The sequence below is a fragment of the Leucopleurus acutus genome (genome assembly GCF_964270905.1).
Source record: "Leucopleurus acutus genome assembly, chromosome: 18".
Lineage (NCBI taxonomy): Eukaryota > Metazoa > Chordata > Mammalia > Artiodactyla > Delphinidae > Leucopleurus > Leucopleurus acutus.
The window spans coordinates 66,965,960-66,987,588 of record NC_139160.1 but is presented as its reverse complement, the minus strand read 5'-3'; the positions used below and the strand labels follow the sequence as shown (position 1 = coordinate 66,987,588).

Sequence of the window (21,629 nt, the reverse complement as noted above, 5' to 3'; positions counted from 1 at the left end):
GCTTCCGGAGTTGAATGGGTTTTAGACGGTGCAGATTGCTGGTTAGAGGGTTTCTGGGCAGATCCCCATAAAAGGGTATTTGGCCTGTTGGGGGTCTTTTTTTGTTTGTTTATAAACTTCGCATTGGCGTGTGTGTGTGTGTCTGTGTGTGTGTGTGTCTCTGTGTGTGTGTGTCTGTGTGTGTGTCTCTGTGTGTGTGTCTGTGTCTGTGTGTGTGTGTATTCCTGTATGTATTTTATAAAAAGGGCAGCTTGATTTTCAGGTGGGGGAGGTGTGGGAAAGACCCTGAGAAAGAGTGAGCTTTAAACTTGTTACAATCAGAGAAAACCCTTTCCAGGTTAATAGGCTTCATTAGACAGATTGCCCAATTTTAGTTTGAGTACAGAGTGCCTCTTGAAATGTAATGGTTAGATTAAACCGATGAGACAGGTTTTCAGGGCATTTTATTTGCGTCTAATTAGCTTAAAGATATTTATGGGAAGAATAATTTGTATTAAAAAAATAGGAATGTAAAGTTAAGCCATACTCTAAAATGACAGTAGCTTTTAATCTCGTCAGGACCGTGTTGCGTTGTGTTACACGTGGTTCGTTCTCAGTAACTGTTTTGGCCAGTGTTTTAGTGATTCCTAAAAATGTCTTCAGAGCCGAGCGCTGTTTTAAAGGTGACCTCGCTTGGCCTCGGATGTGCTTTCTGAGAGCGCACGCCCTGCAAGGTAACACAGCCGCCATCTGCGCTCTGGGAAAGGGTTTGCAGTGCACCTCGCTTTCCCCACTTACTTGGGCTGATTTGATCCTCTGACAAACCTGTGCGGTAGATAAACACTTCAGGCACCCTTGTTGCCTTTACTGAGAAGTTAAGACCTTGCTCAAGGTCATGCAGCAAAGCATTGCAGCAGGGGAAAATCCCAGGTCTTGTGCGTCTTAATTTTGTGCTCTTTCTATTGTGTTTTGCTGTTAGAACTTGGGAGGCAGTCGTCAACATGCTCGCCCTTTGGAATCAGATGGCCCTGAGTTGCATTTCAGGGTCTGTCAGGTACGCTGTGTCCTTGGACGAGTCCCATAACCACTGTAAGGTAGAGACGACACCTCCTTCAGGAGGGCATTCAGAAATGGTGCTCATCTTTCTCACGGCTTCACTCCACCCAGGCCATGTCCAAGACCAAAGAGTTTCACGGCTCCCAGCTGCACCTAAGTTGTGACCTGGGGGAGGCCAGGATTTTGCGAATCTAGCTCGTTTATGGGTGTCAGCGTGAAGCTGCCTTGTGCATTGGAGCCTTCTGCAGGTTGTTTTGAAAGGTGATCTCTTAGGCTCAAGTTTCTGCTCAGAAACAGTTAACAGGATTCCTCTTTCACAAACTAAAAGTATGTGTTTCTGTACAGGAAGCATGTGGTCCTCTTGACTAGCTGGTGGGGTGTGCTGTGTGCCCCAGGCCTGTGCTTTTCACATCCTGCCTTCTTTGCTGTAATCCTCCCTGGGCTTGGGCCTGCTTTTCCTTTTCCATTTAAAATCCCTTGTGCTCATCGAGCTTGAGTCCCTTCTCCTGAGGCTGCCCATGGAGTAGAGCCTTCTTTCCTTCTCTGTTTTAAGGGATCTAGTAGTCACCGTTATAGGAAAGTTAAAAAGGGAGGTTTATGGAACGCTTGGAAGGTTCTCACAGGTGCAATCTTCTGTTTATTTATGGCTCCTAGCATCATTTCTTAGCCCTGAGAGCCTCATACTTGGGGGTGGGGGGTGGGGGTCATTGCATCCCTGTGGCTCAGTGCCCTCTCTGGAGCCTTGTGTTAGAACCCCACCCAGGCCGCAGGGCCCTTGGGCCTCCCTGGCCAGTGGTTTCTTTAACCTGCACCACGGGTGGCCTCTGTACCTTAGGAGTTTTGCAGATGTTTCCTTCTCTCTTTCTGAGGACGCTCACTCAGGCCTCCTAGAATTCTCCTTGTTCCCTTCCTGAGGGAGAAAAGGCCTCGTTATTTTAGCTGATTTTAAGGTAGTGCCGTGGAGGGTGTGCTGGTTTGTGAGTCCATGATCTGGGTTTTACTTCTCCTTCTAGTTCAGATGAGAGGCTTCTATTCAACCTCGACCAAGTATTTTCAGAAAGAATAGCTCAGTATTAAGTACACACGCAAAAAAACAACTGCAACAACAAAAGCGGTTTCTATTTACTAATGACTTACTGTTTAGCAGATACCACACGAGGAGCTTTCTTTATGTTCTGATTTTATCCCTTCAACGTTCTAAGAAGTAAGTAGTGTTACCCCGTTTTACAGGTATGGAAGCAGGCTGGGTGGTTCAGTGACTCGCTGGCAATTTGGTAGAACTGAGATCTGAACATGTGTTGTTTGGACTTCAGGTGCTTATGGTTGCCTAGATACCCGAATTTTTGTCAGATAAGTTAAATGTTCAGAAGGACAGCATTGAGTCTCTCTGTTTGGTAGCTTATTGTTGGGGGTGGGGGGCGGTTTCTAGTGTCTTTTCTCTCCAGGGCTTGTATAGCTGCTGCCCCAAATGATACTCTGCAGAATCAGAGCAGAGCATCTGGTGCACACTGGGTCTCATAATTTGTTTAGGCTGTGGTTGCATTTTCCTCGTTTCCTCCACGTAATGCTCTGAACTTTGGCTGGGTTTTTGTTTTTTTAAAGTTTTAAAAAAATTTATATTTGTTGCTGCGTTGAGTCTTTGTTGCTGTGCGCAAGGCTTTCTCTAGTTGCGGCGAGCGGGGGCTACTCTTCGTTGCGGTGCGTGGCCTTCTTATTGCGGTGGCTTCTCTTGTTGAGGAGCACGGGCTCTAGGCGCACGGGCTTCAGTAGTTGTGGCTCGCGGGCTCTAGAGCACGGGCTCAGTAGTTGCGGCGCACGGGCCTAGTTGCTCCGCAGCGTGTGGGCTCTTCCCGGACCAGGGCTCGAGCCCGTGTCCCCTGCATTGGCAGGCGGATTCCTAACCGCTGCGCCACCAGGGAAGCCTCCCCTGGGTGTTCGGTTTGGATTACAGTGTTTGCTTTTTAAGGGGGCCTGGGTGTTGACTGCAGGCACCCATGCTGCTCACTTCTTTGTTGGGTTAGGTTGGCAAGATTATAAGATACATTCTTAAGTGGTAATCATAATCTCAGGGGGGAAAATCATCTGTAAAATGTTAATACCGTTTCAACCAGTGGCATAAAAATCACGCTCTGGCAAAGAGGAGCCCTGGAGCCCTGCTCCCTTTGCTCAAGGGAGTCATTAGGGTTGAGAGGGTATGAAACAGCAAATGGGAACTTTTCACCTGTAACAGTGAAATAATAGCGGTCTCTTTGGGGCAGAAGAAGTTCGAGTAGAATTACCGCAGTCGGGATGCAGAGCTATTTGCGGCCACGTGGAATCTTCCCGTGTTGCCCCTCACTCGTCGCCCCCGCCCCGCCCTACAACCACGCGTCTGTTCTCCACGCCTCCAATTCTGTCGCTTGGAGAATTCACTGCGTGTGGAGTCATTACGGTACGCAACCCTGGGTGCTCGGAGACAGTGTTAGGAAGTTGGGTGATGGGAGGGTAAGCGGGGAGAGCAGCAGGAAGCGGAGGTGGGAAGGGGCTTTGCGGTTCAGCTTCGCAGCGAGCGTGTGTGACTTCAGTCTCGAGACGGCGTGTTGTCCCGGCTGCTTTAGGCAGTGCAGGGAAACCACGCGCTTCGAGGAAGCCACTTTCTGCCCGCAGAGAGTGCGGGGGCGTCTGAGGTCGGGGCAGCTGGAGGAGTAGCCGTGGCCGCGGCGGGTGGGTGAGGGAGGGCCGGCGGGGCGGGGTCAGGCGGGAGGCCGGGGGCCGCATGCAGAGACAGTTGGGAGGTAGGGGCAAGAAAGCAACTGCGGTGCAGGCGTTTCCAGCTTTGGGAATGGAAGACAGTAACACTGTTAACGGCGGGACCACGGGGAAAGGCTGGGTGGGAGAGTCGGGCCGATGCAGAAGGACAAGTCTGCGGTAAGCTGCCGGCCCGTAGTGCCCACCTGTGTGCCGGCCTCTGCCCGGGCAAGTGGGGAGGGCAGGGCTCTGAGGCCGAGTTCAGCTCCAGGAGGAGAGTTCTGTGCTTCACTGGGGGTGCTTGCCAAGTTCAGAAGAGGGGAGGGGCCGCACCTAGTCCAGACCCGGCTGAACCCCGGTGCCCTCTTGTCTGTTGCTTCGGGGATGCTGATGTGATAAGGCACAAGTATTAGAACACGGCAGACCTAGACAGTTCCTTTTTCTTTTCCTGGAACTTGGCTTCAGCCCAGACCGTGTTGTCTGTGCAACTGTACGAGCAGTACGTCTGAAGCTGAGGACCTTTGAAAGTTGATTAGTGATGCCAGGTGCATTTTTCCTTGCCAGAAGTGATCAAAAGAACACAGTAATAGCCGTTCAGGTTTAAAAATATAAAATACTTAAGTCATCATGGAATTATTTTAATGAATTCTCTCAAAGGATTGTGAAATGGGCTGAATTATTGTAGAAGCCTGAGCTCCAGCTGGGCAGCTCTGGACCATCTCTCGGGAAGCGGGAGGAGTTGGAAGGCGCGGCCATCACACCCTTGGATTTCCGCTTCTCAGAGGAACAGGAATCCTGGAGGTTTGGGGCCCCTTTCCCTGTGCTGCGTGGCACTGTGACAGCTGCTTCTGCTGTGCTCATGCCTGTTCATTTCCTGTTTCTGGGAGATGCCAGGCTTTGGGGTAGCCTGTGGCCCCGAAACTTCCATATCATGGTTAGTGAGAAAGGTCTGCGGAACTGGGGATTGCAGGTCCCCTGGGCACGTTCCCCTGGCTGTTCAGCCCTTCCCGCGATCCTGAGCCAGTGAAGGCTTTCCTGGGCTTGATGGGGAAGGGGCTTGGGAGCATTTTCACAGCGCAGACCTGTGCCTGGGCCCCCTGAACTGAGGGAGATGCATCTTCTCCGTATTTTGGTCAGTTTCAAGGATACTGACTTTAGGATGGTTAAGTGTAACAAATGCCCTGGCTTTTCTAAATCTTGAAATTAAAAATAAACAAGAGGAGGTGTGAGTGTATAGAAAGGCTCAGAATTCAGCTGACTAAAGTTTAAAGAGACAGATGGCCTGGAGTTGTCATGAGGAAAAGGGTGATGAAAAAGCCAAAGCCACAGGAAGTAGGAAAACGAGGTGTCATGCGTGTCATTTCCTGAAAACTTTCACTGAACCTCAAGGCTCTCCCAAATGGGAAGTTGGGCTGTTTCTTGACACAGGAGGGAAAGGTTTTGAGGGTATGGGAGAGACGTGAGCAGAGAAGAGACATCAGTATTTGAGTGCCGCCTTTTATAGACAGTGCCCGGGACACGTCCCGCAGCTGGTGGGTGCCAGATTCCCACTCTTAGTGGCAGTTAATCTGGAGAGATGCTACTGTTGCTGTTATTTCTTTGTCTCGCCAGCCCTTCCCTCAGGGGAGGAAACACAGACCTAGATGTTGAGTCGCTCGTGGGGTCACACAGGTTAGTGAGCGTATTCATGAGACTCACACCGCCCCCCCCGCCACACCCCGCCTTAGAGCGTGATCTCCTGGCTCAGTGCGGGAATGAGAAGGTGGCGCTGGGCATCTAAGTGATGTTCTTTAGTGACTGGTCCCAGACCTGAGTAGTGGGATGTGCAGGTAGCATCCAGCCCCGCCCTTCTGGTCCCCCAGCTCATTGCCCTAGGAGAAGGGAATGGTGGGGGAGGGTCCTGGCCTTCCCCTGCCCAGAGGAGGCCGAGCCTCTGTGTGTCCTGACTCCTGCCCGGGAGGAGCCGGTTACCTTTCAGGCACGTGGGATGGGTGGGGTGAGGGGCCGGCAGGCCTTTCTAATCTTGGATGATGACCAGTGCTTGGTTCAGCTTAAACCTTTCTGAAAAGAGAATTCTCGAGATGGTTGGCAGGGTGGTACCTTTCCTACCAAGGAGATCTACTCTCCTCGGAGAACCGATTCTGGCAGCCGAATCTTGACGTTCCTTTGCGGACCAGGTCATCTCTGGCATTGATTTCCTTACCACACTGCACGGGGTTGCAGTGCGTGGTGATGAACTTACGCGAGAATTGCCAAAGGGCGAGGACCCTGCTTGCTTAGGGCCTGCTGTCGCCGTCTTGGCAGATCCAGGGCTGGGTTTTATTCCGGTTTATAGCTGGTGACACAGTGGCCAAGAGCATGGGATGCCACACTACACTTGAGCAGATGCGAGACAGAAAAACTGCGCTAACTTCACAGGTGTGGATGCCAGGGAAAGGGCTTTGGGGAGGATGGTCAAAGCAGTATAGTGAAAACAGCTGTTTTCTAAGCGGTTTTAGACCCGGCAAAAGGAAAATCGGGCAATTTATTGAAACGAAACACTCTTCTCCCGAGTATAGAACATCTGTCTGTACCCTGCCCTCAGGAATGGACACTTTTGTCTGGCAGTGATCGGCGATCTCTGTTGAATTCTGTTATCTGTTGGGTGACAAATCCCCCCAGAACTTTGTGCCTAAAACAATAATGATTTAGTATTTCTCACGAACCCTTGGGTTGACCTGGAGTTTTCCCTCAGGTCTCGCTTGGACTCACTCACTGCCCATGGTCGGCAGGAGAGCTGCTGGCCTGAGGTCAGCTAGGACGCTGGGCGCCCCTCTCCGTGTCTGCAGTTGGCCCGCTGGGTGGCTAGGGCCTGGGGTCTTCTCCACAGTTCCTCTCCAGCAGCTAGCTCAGGCCTCCTTAGGTGTTGATGGAGGTGAAAGCTGCAGGGCCTCAGGCTTAACCTCGTAAATAGCATAGTGTCTACCCCAGGGCCAGCCCAGAGTCAAGGGGAGCAGCAGGCAGAGTTGAATAGGGGCCTGGGCTTGGGGATGGGTTATTTATTAAAGCCATTGTTGTAACAGTGTCCGGGCTGGCCTGCTGGTCCCAAGGATTTCTGTCCCTCCAAGCTGTGGGCTACACTTCACTCCAACCGTCTCGCCCTTCCCTCCGGGTACAGCAGTGGCCTTCAAGTCTGCGCCCGCCTGCCCCAGGTCAGGGCTGGATGTGGACGGGGCGCATTGCAGCTCCTTGGGGGTGGCTTCAGTTGATTCAGAGAGCCGTGAATTGAAAAGACACACTCCACACCCCATGGAGAGACGAGGTAGATGATCGTGTTCAGAGAGGGGGCAGAGAGGCAGTTAGTAAATGGTCCACAGCAGTTCTGCTGTCCGGCTGTGCTGTCAGGGCCTGTGCCGGGGCAGCACCCTGCTTCTAGCATCCTTTTTTGTACCAGTTCTCTACTGGGGTACAGTAACACACCAACCAGAACTTGATGGTTTAAGACAGATTCTGTGGATTGACGGGGATTTTGGCCGGGCGCTCCCTTGAGGATGCTCTCCTGTGCCAGGGTTCAGGTTGGGTGGCCTAGGCTGGCCGCGTGCACGTCCTGGGCCTCAGCGGGGATCCATGCAGTGGCTGCGGTGGACCTCCCACCGCACGCTCACTCCCAGCCTCCCCAGCCCTTTGAGGCCCATGCTCAGAAGTCACCACCTTCTGTGGGTTAAAACGTGTGACAAGACCAGCCCACATTCAAGGGATGGGGACATAAGACTATTCCTTTCTTGTTGGAGGAGTGCTGAAGGGGTGTGGATACAGCCGGGATTAATTGGCCATTATTTTTGTAACAATCTCCCACACTCTCATCTCTGGCATGGTAGGGGTTTGGACACATTCTTGTTGGCTTTGTTTTAATTAACTCCCAAAAAGGAACACCACTGTTTTTCTCAGTATGGGGGTGGGGCAGTCAGTGCGGGGGGGTCAGGTCCGCTGACCTAAAACAAGCCTCATTTCAGCAGCACATCATCTAGTCAGGGCTGCCTCGCTTCTCCCGCCGGGTCTGCTAAGCAGTGCTTCTCAAAGCATGGTCCCCACACCAGCAGCACCTGCATCACCTGGGCGCTGATACTTGGCTCCCCCGCAGATGCACTGCTGCAGGCCTGGGTGGGTGGGGGGGCGGGTCTGTTAAGCCCTCCAGGTGATTCTGATGTGCCTGAGAGTTGAGAATCACTGCTAATGGGAGTTCAGGTGGCTCTGACTGCCTCCTCCTTAACCCTTCCAACCAGTTCCCCCCACCCAGGCGCTCTGTCTCCGAGTCAGCGTGTTCTTTGGGTCAGTGTGAGGCTGTGGTTTTCTTACTGCTCAGGGGACACCTGGGGACCGTCAATGGTGTGCCCAGGCACGCAGGTGGAAAGGAGAGTAAAATGTGGTTCCCGAATGCCCTCAGCGTGGCGTGCGGCGTGGTGAGGGAGGCTGTGGGCGTGGAGGATGGCCAGTTCCGAGGCAGAGATGACACATTCGGTGCGTACAGGCGGAGCTTGCCGCGTCCAGGCCGAGGAGGTATCAGCAAGCAGTGGATCCTGGGAGTTAAAGCTCAAAGGACTGCACCAGCAGTTTGGAAGTTACCACGTACCCTGTAATTTAGGAGTTTGTTTACAAAGGTGCCTGTTCAGTCGGGGTCTTTTGAAAATATGGATTACACGACCCCCTCCTCCCCCCACCCTTTATGACCGGGCGAGTGTTTGGGGACCTCTGAGTGTCCCGGGTGATTCTTCAGTAGCCAGGTTTGGGGAACAGGGTCCCAAACCCCGGGGAGAAGGAGAGAAAGGCAGGAGGCCACCTCTGGAGCCTCGGGGTGGCTGCCCTTGATGACGGCCAGCCCGGGCGGGTCTGCGCCTGAAGACTCTTCTGGCACCAGGGAGACTGGAAGAGGACGAGTGGGGAGGAGCGTCGTAGATGCCGGGGGACTGGCAGGCTACGGGGGGCCGACCTCGTGGAGGATCCGACGCCAGAGCGGGGGCCAGACTGTGACAGTGGGGACCTTGTGGGGGGAGACGTTGGGGAGGAGTGAGCGGGGAGGGCGACCTGCAGCAGTTGGTGGTGGTTTTTCAACGGGAGACACCCCAGCGTGTTGCCCAGGGCAGAGACAGGCGGGAGGGGGCGTGGAGAAGGGGGTCGGGGATGAAGCTGCGTCCTGGGGGCGGGCAAGGTGGGTTTGAAGCTTCTGGGATTGGCCTTGAGAAGGAGGGCCAGCCTTCCTCACCCCAGAGGGGAGGACAGAAGGGAAAGGGCATGAGAACGGGAGAGGCTGTAGTTGCTGGAAATGGACGCGGCCTCTCGTGTCCCCCTTTCCTGGTCACTTTTCTCACGTTTATGGGTGAGACCTGTGAGCTTTCACGTTGTTCACTGTGCCGTCTCATGCGGGGCCTCTGTGGTGTCCGTTCGCGCCTGTGTCACTGGGGTCCGTTGTTCACGTGGGAAGGGGGCTGGTGGGTGTCAGTTCTCCTCGGAAGCACCGCTGGCCACTCTGCGGGTTCACCTGGGACGGCAGGTTAGTGGGGCGCTCGGTTAACCCAGTGCCGCCCAGATTGCCGTAGTTCTGTGTCTGTGACCCCTTATGTTCTGTGGGTCCCTCTTCCGTGTCTGATGTCCTTCCTCCTTCAACCCTCCTCTTCCTCCCTGCTATTTCACAGGGAAGGGTGGGCGGCTCCCGGGCCTTCTGTTGCCCTGTGGGGCTGCAGCCTGAGCGGCTCGGCGTAGTGAGATGTGCAGCGTGCCTAGCTCTCCTTGCGAAGTGTCAGCGTCACCCCTCTCGCCCGCCTGGGGCTGACAGGTGCTGCCCATCGAGAACCCAGCAGCTCACACTTCTCTCTGGTCAGGGAGCTGTTGGGCTGGGTGTTGGAGTCCTTACAACTGAAGCCTAGGAAGTGTAGGCTGTGTATGTTTTTCAGCTAATCACGTTGGTGGTTAAGAGCTTTTAGAAGCCATTTTCAAGGGTATGATGTTCACCTGACAAAAGAAAACAGGTTCCTTATTGTTTCCTGGGTCTGGTTAAAATACTTAGGCCAAGGCAGTAGCTGTAAGCGAAGATGCGTGAGACTGTATTTGCTGGACATGGCCTCTTCTGAAACAATTAAGTGAGGGCGTACATTTCCCCCCCCCCCCCGTTATATGAGGATGCTAGTTAACCTATGTTTTAGCATATACCTACCTGAATTAAGAGAGTTGAGGGGGGAGCATGGGGAGAAAAGTAGAATTTTTGCTTAGACAAGAGTGATTTTTTTCAATAAGTCCGCATGTCTAAGTGTTCTGGTATTTATTTACTTTAATTATACAAAAGCTGGAGCCTTCCCCAGTTTTTATAATCTAGCTGGGTCATTGTTTTTGTTTGCACACTTGCCGTGTTTCATAGTCTAATGTGCACACGCAGGTGAGATTTAGAAATCTTTGTGTCCCGAATGTGAAGGCCTGTGGTCACCGCAGCCTGATCCTTAAGTGAGGAAAACGTATCGGTCCTTGAAAGGCCGTGGTATGTATGTTATCAATACAAGGACGAAGCAGTCACAGCCCTGTGAGTCACTGAAGTTTCCCTTCTTTTCCTTCTCTCCTCCAGAACCTGAAAGCAGATCCAGAAGAGCTTTTCACCAAACTGGAGAAAATCGGGAAGGGCTCTTTTGGCGAGGTGTTCAAGGGCATTGACAATCGGACTCAGAAAGTGGTCGCCATAAAAATCATTGATCTGGAAGAGGCTGAAGATGAGATAGAGGACATTCAGCAGGAGATCACAGTGCTGAGTCAGTGTGACAGCCCCTACGTAACCAAATATTATGGATCCTATCTGAAGGTAAGGCTTAAAGATGCAGACGCGGTTTTCCACCATGCAGCACCTGACTGAGACGGGAGCCTCGGACGGGAAGGACTTTGATAAATAGCACAGCAGGTTTTCAGAGGAAGGAGAAGTGTTCTGACCTTCGCAGTCAAAGGAACCTGTCTCTAATGGTTCTGTCATCTTAAATGTCACGGATAGAATGTATTTTTGGTGAAAAGTGTTCGATGTTGAAACTCCCTTTCAAACAAGAAAGTATTTCTGAGTGAGACTTTGTCATCAGAAGTGCATTTCTTAAGCTATTATAACGACAGCTACTCGTCACCTAATTTTAGCATGGTTTGTGATAAAAAGTCAGGCCAACCTAAGAATATTAGTCTTTTGATATTTTCAGTTATCAAATGTGTTTTAATTTAGTGCTGTTTTTTTTTTTTAAACTGCTAAGAATTGAGAATGTTGATTAGTGAGCTGGCTTACCTACATTTGACTTTGAAGAATTCTCGGTTAGTAAATAATTACTTAAAGTAATAGCTATAATACAACACCGCAGATTGTCCTCGATCTTCACGCAGTTCTTCAAGTGGGAAAGAATCGTATTAAAGATGGTTTCCCAGCCCTGCGTGGAAGCGTGTTGTACTCGTCGTGCTCTACCACTAGAAGAGTGTAAGATTGTCCCTTGTGTTTCAAGTTCCTTGACATATGCCCGTTCCACTGCACTTAGAAATGTCGTATCTTTCAAATGGGGTTTTGGAAATCTTAAGAATTGGTGAAGAAATTTCTGAAACAATTCTCTGTGGAAATGAAAGCTTCACAGGTAGAAAGAACTTTTTCCTAAGGGAGGCAGCAATACGCCTGGATAATGTAGGACTAGGCCTCTTCCTGCCCTGGGTCCATCCTCTCAGTTCTCCATGTCATAGCCCTCCACGTGTTCTGGTGTCAGAGGGCTGGTGTGGGCTTTGATTTCGTGGAAATGTAATAATAAGGTGTAAGTGGGAGGGTGGAATATTCGAGAACTGTTGATTCACTAAAATGAATATTTAAAGGAAATAAAAATTGGACGGTAATTCTATGTTTTTTCAATTGCCTAAAGAATGGCAGTATGTCAGAGGTCAAATGCAGCATTTTGAAAGGGGAAGAATAAGTTTCGGAGTCAGTTGTCCTGGACTTTGAGTTTTTTTAAAACTTCTTCCTCATTTGTAAAATGGAAAATTATGGTGTACACCTTGTTGTTGCAAAGATTAAATAGAACTGAGTATGTGAAAGTACCTGGCATGTAGTGGGTACTTAGGGAGTGTTAATTTCCTTCCTTAATTGATTGGGTTTATTTATTCACATTTATCTCTGACATTACCTTGTAGTGGAGGACGTGTCCACTGAGGTGGAAGCAAGGAGGAGAGAGGGTAGCCCACGGTAGCCATGAGTGTTACTGTGAGCGGGGAGCATGCAGCTTGGGTCTTGACCAGGCAAAGAGGGGAGCACGGTAAGCTTTGTCGTATTCATGATCCAAGAGGAGGGCACCTGTGACTTCCATAGGGAAAGCGGAGGTCTTCTTTATGTTAAACTTCTGTTGAGGAAAAACTCAACAGCTGAAGAGACTCAACTTGAACTCTGTCTACTGTATCAGTTACCCTTTGTGAAATGACGTCAGAATAGTTGCATAGGGAATTCAGAGTTAGGTTTCATGTGGTATGTTGGATTTTAATATGAATTATGGTAGTTTCGGCAAAGGAAGTGTGGAAGATCCTCACACATTCTTGCTGACGTACACCAGCTAATATCTGACTGCCGCGGAAGTTCAGGATCAGTGGTTTGCAGGTGTCTCCTTCAGCCTGGGCTCCTCAGCGGAATTTTTTACTGCATGGCGAGGTGATTGCTTTATTGTGGCCAAATGTGGTGTCACCTTGACTGTACGTATCTGGAGATTCCATCTGGTATGTCCTGTCTTTCCTGAGTTGCTCACTCCAAGTCAGTCTAACCTTGTTCTGTAGTGGGCCAGTGCATTTATGTAGTTAACCTAATGTCAGTTGCTGGCATAAACACCCTAGGTTTTTAGTGGCTCAATATGATAGAAGTTTATTTCTCGCTCACTCATAGCCCTGATCCATGGGTGGTTTTCCTCCAAGCAGTTACTCAGGAACCTAGGTTCCTTCTGTCTTGCGGCTCTGCCTTCCTTACTCCCCACGTGGGTGTGCTCGGCTGCCTTCAGTCAGCATGGGGGCGAAAATGGAGGCCCCTGAGGGGAGCTCTCGTATACCCAGGCCAGGACACAGGGCCCCTTGTTTCTGCTCACAACCCCCGGCCAGGCTCGGCCATGCGGCCGCACCTAACCAGGAGGGGCTGGGAACTGCCGTCTAATCGTGCGCTGCGCAGCAGAGCAGACGGGCTTGGGGCTGAGCTAGACGGTCCTTCCCAAGGCCCCTTTCTCTGCACGAGGTGGGTGGAGTGACCGCTGGGGCGACTTTCTCCACTGACTGTCCTCAGGTGGGATGAAGAGCTGGGATAATTTTGTCTGTAGTGCTTTATGTATTTTATCAGGCAGATCGTCCTTCAGAAAAGGTAGCTGCCTCAGGAATGCCAGGAATAATACCACCGTCATGAAAAGCTGCCCTTAATTTCTTAAGCCTTTCTGTCAAACATGATGAAAACACGTGGACTGCTCTTGCTAAACGGTACTAGTAACTACCGTAAGTTGAGCCGGACAAGAATCCAGACCCGACGTTCTGCCCGTTCTTGGTGTGAGAGAAGTTGCATGAGATGCCTTGGCCCAGAGGAAGACCCTCCGTCGTGAGCCAGAGGCTGTTCTCCCATCATCTTGGTCGCATTATGAGGTTTAATCAATACGGTCCAAACTGTCAAGTAAGATACAAATTAAATTCACGTGTAAGATGAATGGGTCTTTGACACAAAGTTGAAAATTACTGTGCCTTGTGTGGTTTTTACTGCCCTTCTAAAACTCCCCATAGCTTTCAGAGCTGGTCGTTTTAGTTCTTTAGGTGGTGATGGGGGAGAGGGCCTCAGGATTTCACCTTGTGTTAAGGGACTTTTACGCAACAAGACTGGGTAAAGAGGAAATGAGCAGAAACTGGTTTCTCCTTTGCTGGATTTGCATTAGAAGATCTCATAATTACGTTTTCATTTCAATCCTGTACTCCAGAAGGAGAAATTGAAAACAATAGCTAAGTGGTCTAAATATACTGAATGTTACTGAAGATCAGGAGGGGGGTGTGAGTTTTGACTGTGTAGCTATAATCGAATTACAGAGTTGCTGTGTAGCATGTTTCTTCCCGAAATAGTAAAAACAGAAACAACTGACAATTCAGGGAGGAGGGGGAATAGTGCAACAGTGAAAACTTATGTTTGTATTGATGAAGCTGAGGGCCGGGAAGGTCTTGAAGATTATCACATGCCATAGAAGAACTTCATTTGCTGTAGTTTGTTTAATTTTGGGGAAATTAAACCAGCTAGAATATTAACCAGAAGCCTTCGTATCCCAACCATTATACCACTGGAGCTTTTTTACTGCAAAAATACCATCTACAAGGTCACAGTGAAACCGTAGAGGGTGGGGTGGTGTGCAGGGGAGAGAGAGAGAGAGACTTTTTTGGTTTTATTTTTAAGTTAGGCAGTGAAGACATGATAAGATTGTAACAGTGGACAGTGAGGTGCTATAGAGGCGTCTGAGCCTGATTTCTTTCTTTTTTTTTTTTTTTTTTGCGGTACGTGGGCCTCTCACCGCTGTGGCCTCTCCCGCTGTGGAGCACAGGCTCCGGACGCACAGGCTCAGTGGCCATGGCTCACGGGCCCAGCCTCTCCATGGCATGTGGGATCTTCCTGGACCGGGGCACGAACCCGTGTCCCCTGCATCGGCAGGCGGACTCTCAACCACTGTACCACCAGGGAAGCCCCTGATTTCTTTTTAAGCAGCATTCACAAGAGCTACTCATTCCATTCAGCAACACAGCTCTTAAGGTTTTTTTTTTTGTCTTGGGGAGATGGCCTGCCTCTTAGAATCTCTACTTTGAGATTCACTTAGAGTTATAAGCCAGGATTTTAGTTTGGATCCTAGTACAGTTACTTAACTGTCTGGATGTTTCTCAAGCTGCGGACTTCCTCAAGGACAAAATGCAGATAAATATACTTATCTTACAGGATTACTATAAAGATTGAGATCAGATAGGTAAAGTGCCTGGCATGTTAGGGGATTTTTAGTAAGTGCTAATTTAAGAATTTTTTTTAAATTAAGGGAAAAGTTATTTTGCCAACTAACTCAAAATTTATGAGTTGTAAAAACATTATTAGCACACTAAAAATTAGGGTTATCATTTTCTTTTATAATAAATTATTTAATACTCTCAAACATCAGGCCAGTTTCACCAAAGCAAATCAGGTACAAGGCAAAACAAAACAAAACTGTGTTTATCAAACCTTTACTTGTCCTAGTCATTTTTGTTGTAGTTTCGCTATTAAGGAAACATGTCCATTGAATGAGTAGTTAGGTCTAATAGTGGGTTCAGATCCTTGACTTAAGAGTAAGTTTTTCTTCAGTTCCTAAAAACTTTTAGGGTAGTTTTACCAATCGGATTCACCAGAAAACGAATACAGGAAAGTCCCTTTATGTGTTTTAGCGTTGTATGTAAGTACAGATGATTCTGCTACGGTGTGTGTTATGTACATTAGACACATTTTGGGGTAATTTTTTCAAGTTATGTTCTTTGGACTTCTGATTTGCTCTTTTTCCCCTTTCCTTCCTTCCCCAAAGGGAAAGTAGTAGTTCCTGATGAAACAGAAGTCCCACCCATTTTACGCTTAGGGAAAGAAGTGAAAAAATATTTATATAAATGGCTGGTGTCTTTGTGAATGGGGCTCCTCAGCAGGTTACCATCCACCCCCTGTGTTCACTTCTTGCCCCAGCATGACTATTAAAATAGCTGACTCTTTACTTTCAGAAGCATCCTAGCTTGGGCAATAGCATATAATCAGCCTCTTATGCTTCACAGCCAAAAAAAACCAGACAAAACTATACTGTATTATGATTTCATGATCTCGTTATCGCTCAGAGAAGAATGACTAGTGAAGCCACATGATAATGAACATATCTGTTAGGGTACATTGTCTGAATTTATCTTCACTCACCTCCCTCCTGACCGCCCCATGGCAAATCCTGCTCTTGTATTGACCTCTGGTTTTAGACACGGTGAGGAGTATAGATGGGTTATTGGTCTTGGGAAGCAGTTGAGTTGAGCTATGTGCCTGGTGTGTGTGGACTCTCCTTTGCCTCAGGGCTTCTTCCAAAAGCTCACAGGTCCTGTCTCATTCACTTCTTTCCTATTCCCGAAGATAGAGCCTGGCACATTCTCCTTGAGATGAAGACAATCAGGTACTAATGGTGTCCTGCACGTGGAACGGTGATCGCAGCTTAACTGAACCGGGGTCAAGATGCCCAGTGTAGAGGGCAGAGGAGAAAGGCGGGCTGTGCCGTATGGAGAAGGCAGATCTGGGGTTGTGACAGGAGCACGTGACTTTGGGGCCAAGCCACCTAAACGTAGTACTGGTACCTCTCTGTGCCTCTTCTGACTGCCCCACGTGTACCCTCCTGCACTGAAGGTACAGGTGGCCGTGTCTGGAGACATTTTCAGTTGTCACGACGGGGCGGGGCTGGGGTGCTGCCGGCACCCTGTAGGTCACCCCGTAGTGACCAGGGATGCCACTACACGTCCTGCTACAAAGAATCACCAGCCCAGATGCTCACAGTGCTGCTTGTGGAATGGATGGTGGTCTTTGGTCCCAGAATATAGAAGGAACAATGTTTCCAGGGCTGGCCTTGGGGGTGCTTGGAATAGCCCCAAGAGTATTGAAGACAACAGTCTCAGAGACCTTGGTTACTCCCACGCAGTTTTTGTGGCCAGAGCAAGTGTGAGCTTTGCGAGTGCTGTGAGTAGCATGTGTCCAAACTTGCACAGTGATTTTGTTTTCCTCAAAGCCGCGCAGCCTTGTGTGCCAGGCTCACAAGAAACCCCAGACAGCATTTGGGGATAGTGGATCCAAAAGATGCTTCTCCGGGGTACCTTTGTTCGGATGTAAGATGGAACAAAGGCTGTGAGGAGTCCTGCGAACATAACGGCGAGGATTGTTCGCCTAGATATTGACCATGACGCTTTCTGTCTAGGGCTCATCTGAAACTCGGCTTCCTTGAGTAAAGCAGTAGAAAACAACCCCGGTCTCCTTTCCTAGGGGTGCAGTTCACCACGGTGAGAGGGAACATTCCCTCACTGCAGGGTGTCTTGATGGGAAGTGTGATTCTCCCTGAATGCTGCACTTACTGCAGAGTTAATATTCCCTAGGACGTTGCTTGACATTGGGAGTGGAGCTGTATACCTGGAGGCCCTTATGGCTAGCAGTTGGCGTTGTTTTCTCGAAAACTGATGGATGACCAAGGTCAGAAGTAACAATCTGTTTTTCATTTTTGGCCTTGGTCATTAGAGTAGCATTAATGAAAAAAAAAAGACAAAGCGAGATGTTGATACCTGGCTTTTTTTTTTTTTACCCCGTGTGTATCTTCAGTTTTTTGTTGTTGTTTTAAGCCTGGTGTGTTACTCTTGGTGCTAAAGCACAGCTCTGCTTCCTACAGCCCCTCTGGGCTTTGAACCGACCGCCCAGCCAATCAAGTGGCCTGTTCGTTAAGTCAAGTGTTATCTTCTCATTGTATTTCTTTTCCCCTTTGCCATTTATGGACATCAGATAAGGGAGAGTTGAGCTGTGTTTTCATATTTTTCAGTTTGTGGCACCATCATCATCGATCTATGTAAGCTGCTTCTGTTTTGGTCAGTTTTATTATTTTTTATTATTTCATCCTTCATCCCTACCACCCTTCTCTTTTGTAGGACACGTTTTGATATGTCTTTGAATGTGTGTGTCTTGAGTAGATAAAACGTTGTTTATGTACTATGTATGAGTTTATTTTTTCCTCCCACATAATTATTTAAAATTTGCGCACAGTAAAATTAACTTTCTGAGGTGTATAATTCTTACAGTTCTGCACACTTTAACGCATATGTAGATTCTTAAAACCACCAGCACATGCAGGATACAGAACAATCCCAACATCCCAAAGAACTCCTGACCATCTCTCCCCCCACACCCTCAGTCCCTGGCAACCACTGATCTGTTTTCTGTCCCTGTGGTTTTCCCTTTTCTAGAATGTCATATAAATGGAATCACACACCTTTTGTTACTGTCTTCTTTCAGTTAGCATAATGTGTTTGGGATCCGTGCATGTTTCAAATGTTTGTTCCTTCTTATTGGCAAATGGTGTATTGTTGTAGGAATATATACCTACTATATATACTATTGTATATATATACAATATATAACATGTATTGTGTATATATATATAATACTATAGTATATTATATACTATATTAACTATCGAAGGGCACTTGGTTTGTCTCCGTATTTTGGCAGTGATGAATAATGTTATTAACATTCACGTGCAGTTTTTGTATGGACGTAAGTTTTCATTTCCCCAGGGTAAACACCTAGACGTAGGGCTGCTGGTTAATTCTCCAGTGTCTGTGTCAGTTTACATTCCCGTCAACACTTGGTATTGTCAGTTTTTTCAGGTTAGCCATTTTAGCAGGTGTGTAATGGTATCCCATTAGGGTTTGAATTTGCATTTTCTGTAATGACTTAGGATTTTGAGTATCTTTTCGTATGACTTACTTGTGCAGCACTCTGGAGTAGGACACTTATTAATACAACTGATGGGGCTTGGGGCAGGCCCCCCCAAGATATGCCGGTTCCCACCCCTACACTACCATGTTGTTCAGGATAGCTTCACCCGTTTACACTCACACTAGCAGTGGGAGTTTTTTTTGCTGGTTCTTCTTTCTCCCTTTTTTAAAAAAGAAAAGCTTTATTGAGATATAATTCACATGCCATTCAATTCATCCTCTTAAAATGCACTGTTGAGTGGTTTCTAGTATATTCATGGAGTTGTAGCCATCATCGTAGTGAACTTTAGAACATCTTCATCATCTAATGCGGAAACCCCGTGCCTGTTACTGGTCACTCCCTATTTCCTCCTAGCTTCGTGCTTTCTGTCTCCGTATAGGTTTGCCTGTTCTGGAATGTCATGTAAACAGAATCATACAGTATGTGACCTTTGTGACTGGCCTGTTTCACTTAGCGTAATGTTTTCAAAAAGTTCATCTGCGTTGTAGCATGTGTCTGTACTTCATTCCTTTTTATTGCTGAATAATATTCCATTGTATGGATATATTACATTTTATTTACCCATTCGTCAGTTGATGAACATTTTGGCTGTTTCCACTTTTTGGCTATTTTAATGGAATAATGTTGCCATGAACATTAGTGTACAAGTTGTTGTGTAGACATGTTTTCATTTCTCTTGGGTATATGCCTAGGAGTGGAATTGTTGGGTCACATGGTAACCCTGTGTTTAACCCTTTGAGGAACTGCCAGGCTGTTTTCCAAAGCACCTGCATCATTTTGCATTCCCACCAGCAGTGAGTGAGGGTTCTAATTCCTCCACATCCTCGTGGCATCTTTGATTATGGCCACCCTAGGGGGTGTGAAGTGGTATCTCATTGTGGTTTTGGTTTGCATTCCCCTCATGGCTAGCGATGTTGGGCCTCGATTGTCTACTTCCTTGCCGACATTGATACACAACTTTTTTTTTTTTTTTTGCGGTACACGGGCCTCTCACTGCTGTGGCCTCTCCCGTTGCGGAGCACAGGCTCTGGACGCGCAGGCTCAGCGGCCATGGCTCACGGGCTCAGCCGTTCCACGGCATGTGGGATCTTCCCGGACCAGGGCACGAACAAGTGTCCCCTGCATCGGCAGGCAGACTCTCAACCAGTGCGCCACCAGGGAAGCCCGATATACAACTTTTTAACTTTTCCCAATCCCATAAGTACAATATAGTATTTTTTATGCTTATTTGCATTTCTATTAATAGTAGGTGTGAGTGTCTATTCATATATTCTTACCCCTTGGGATTTCTTACTCTATTGAATTTTGTTCATATTTTTTTAGTTTCCCATTGGCTTTCCTGTATTTTAGTGTTTGATAAGTATATTGAAGTTACTCTGTATCAGTTTGAGATACCACGAGTATTTTCTCTGACTGTTATCCTGCTTTTAACTTCAAGGTGTCTCGTTGAAAAAACTCCTTAATATTAATGTAGTTAAATCCATCCGTTTTTACCTTCTGATTTCTGCTTTTGGGATCCTGTTTAAGGAACCTACTTGTTTCCTAAGGTTAAAAATATATTAAATTTTTTTGTTTTGTTGGCTTTATAATTTTGCCTTTTACATTGAGATCTTTTATCTGTCTGATATGCAGCTTGAAGTAGGGATTTTATTTTTCTCCATGTAGAGATAAGTTTCCTAACACTGTTGTATAAAACAGTATTTTCCCCACTCGCGTATGATGTTATATCATATACCAAAGTCTCATATGTGTCTAGGCCTATTTCTGGATTTTCTGTTTTATTTTCCTGGGCCAGTATCATTCATGATCTGTGTGTGTGTGTGAATTGTTATTACCTTGGCCTTGTTTTAAGTTGTAATATCTGGAGTGATAACCGTCTCCACCTCTGCCCACATACATGCAAAAAATGAGTTTGTACATTTTCTGTTTAAAATCTTACTGAAGTTTAAACATTGATTTTTTTTTTTTTTAACCATATGTCCCAACCCAGGAAGATTTTTTTTTAATTTATTTCTGGCTGCGTTGGGTCTTTGTTGATGCGCGCAGGCTTTCTCTAGCTGCGGCGAGCGGGGGCTACTCTTCGTCGCGGTGCGTGGGCTTCTCACGGTGGTGGCTTCTCTTGTTGCGGAGCACGGGCTCTAGGCACGTGGGCTTCAGTACTTGTGGCACGTGGGCTCAGTAATTGTGGCTTGGAGGCTCTAGAGCGCAGGCTCAGTAGTTGTGGCACGTGGGCTTAGTTGCTCCGCGGCACGTGGGATCTTCCAGGACCGGGGATTGAACCCGTGTCCCCTGCATTAGCAGGCGGATTCTTAACCACTGCACCACCAGGGAAGTCCCTAAGCATTGATTTTTGAGGAGAATTGACATCTTAAGTCATCCCATCCTTGACTATGAATGCCTTTTTTCTGGTTAGGTTGTCTTATGTGAGCTTTAATACAGTTTAAAATTGAAGATCGGGCTGGTTCCTAGGCACGTAGTTTTTATTGCTATTTTGAGAGATATATTTTCGGATTGGTTATTGCTTAGTTTAAGGGAATGAGTATGCTTTTTTTTTTTCCACATCGTTTCTGGCAATCTTGCTGAACTCATTAGTTTTCTATGCATATGTTCACATCTACAGACAATGATGGTTTCTTGTGCTCCCGTCCATTCATATCACCGTCTTGCATCCTATGTTTTGGCCGTGACCTCTAGACTGTCGACTGGCAGTGACGGGAGCGATACACCTGCCTTGTTTTTGACCTTAAAGAAATGCATCTTAAATTTTTCTTTAATATGTATGGTATTTGCTATAGAATTTTCATGTGTGGCCTCTTTTTTGTTTGTTTGTTTTTCCATTAAGGAAGTCTGCTTCTATTCCTGGTTAGACTTTTTTTGTCTTGTTTTTATACAAACAAACAAGAGCACATACTTTTTTCCTGTTATTTTGAAGATAGTTATGTGATTTTTCTCTTTCAGTCTTGATGTAAGTAGATGGCAGTTAGCCAGATCTAAAGTGTGCCCTTTCTAATTTCTAAGGAAAAAAAATTGGTTTCATAGAGCAGGGAAAGTCTTCTCTAGTTGCTGTTGCCAAGAGGCTCCGAGAGTTGCTTTATTAGCTGAGAGCTGTCCAGTCCCCCTCCGTTACATGTCAGTTTTGTTCTGTTGAGTTCTGCGTGGTGCTCACAGATAGAACAGGAAAATAGAACCTGACCTGGCCTTGGACAGGGTTCCCATTGCCGATTCTCTCCCCAGTACTTCTTTCCTGGTCATGGGTTAGGAAGGATGCTGAGACAGCATTTTAGCTGGTTGTGTTCAGTTGATCATCGAGTATTGACTCACTTCTGGGCTGGCG

The 21,629-nt window shown here is 47.8% G+C and overlaps 1 protein-coding gene across 1 annotated transcript in view; it reads left to right on the top strand.

Annotated features, from left to right (window-relative positions):
• STK24 (serine/threonine kinase 24) overlaps nt 1-21,629 on the top strand; it is a 102,469-nt gene that overhangs the window by 32,643 nt on the left and 48,197 nt on the right. Inside the window, exon 2 of the mRNA XM_082859329.1 lies at nt 10,352-10,582. Within this exon, the coding sequence (XP_082715455.1) occupies nt 10,352-10,582 (231 nt within the window). The remainder of the gene's footprint in view (nt 1-10,351; nt 10,583-21,629) is intronic.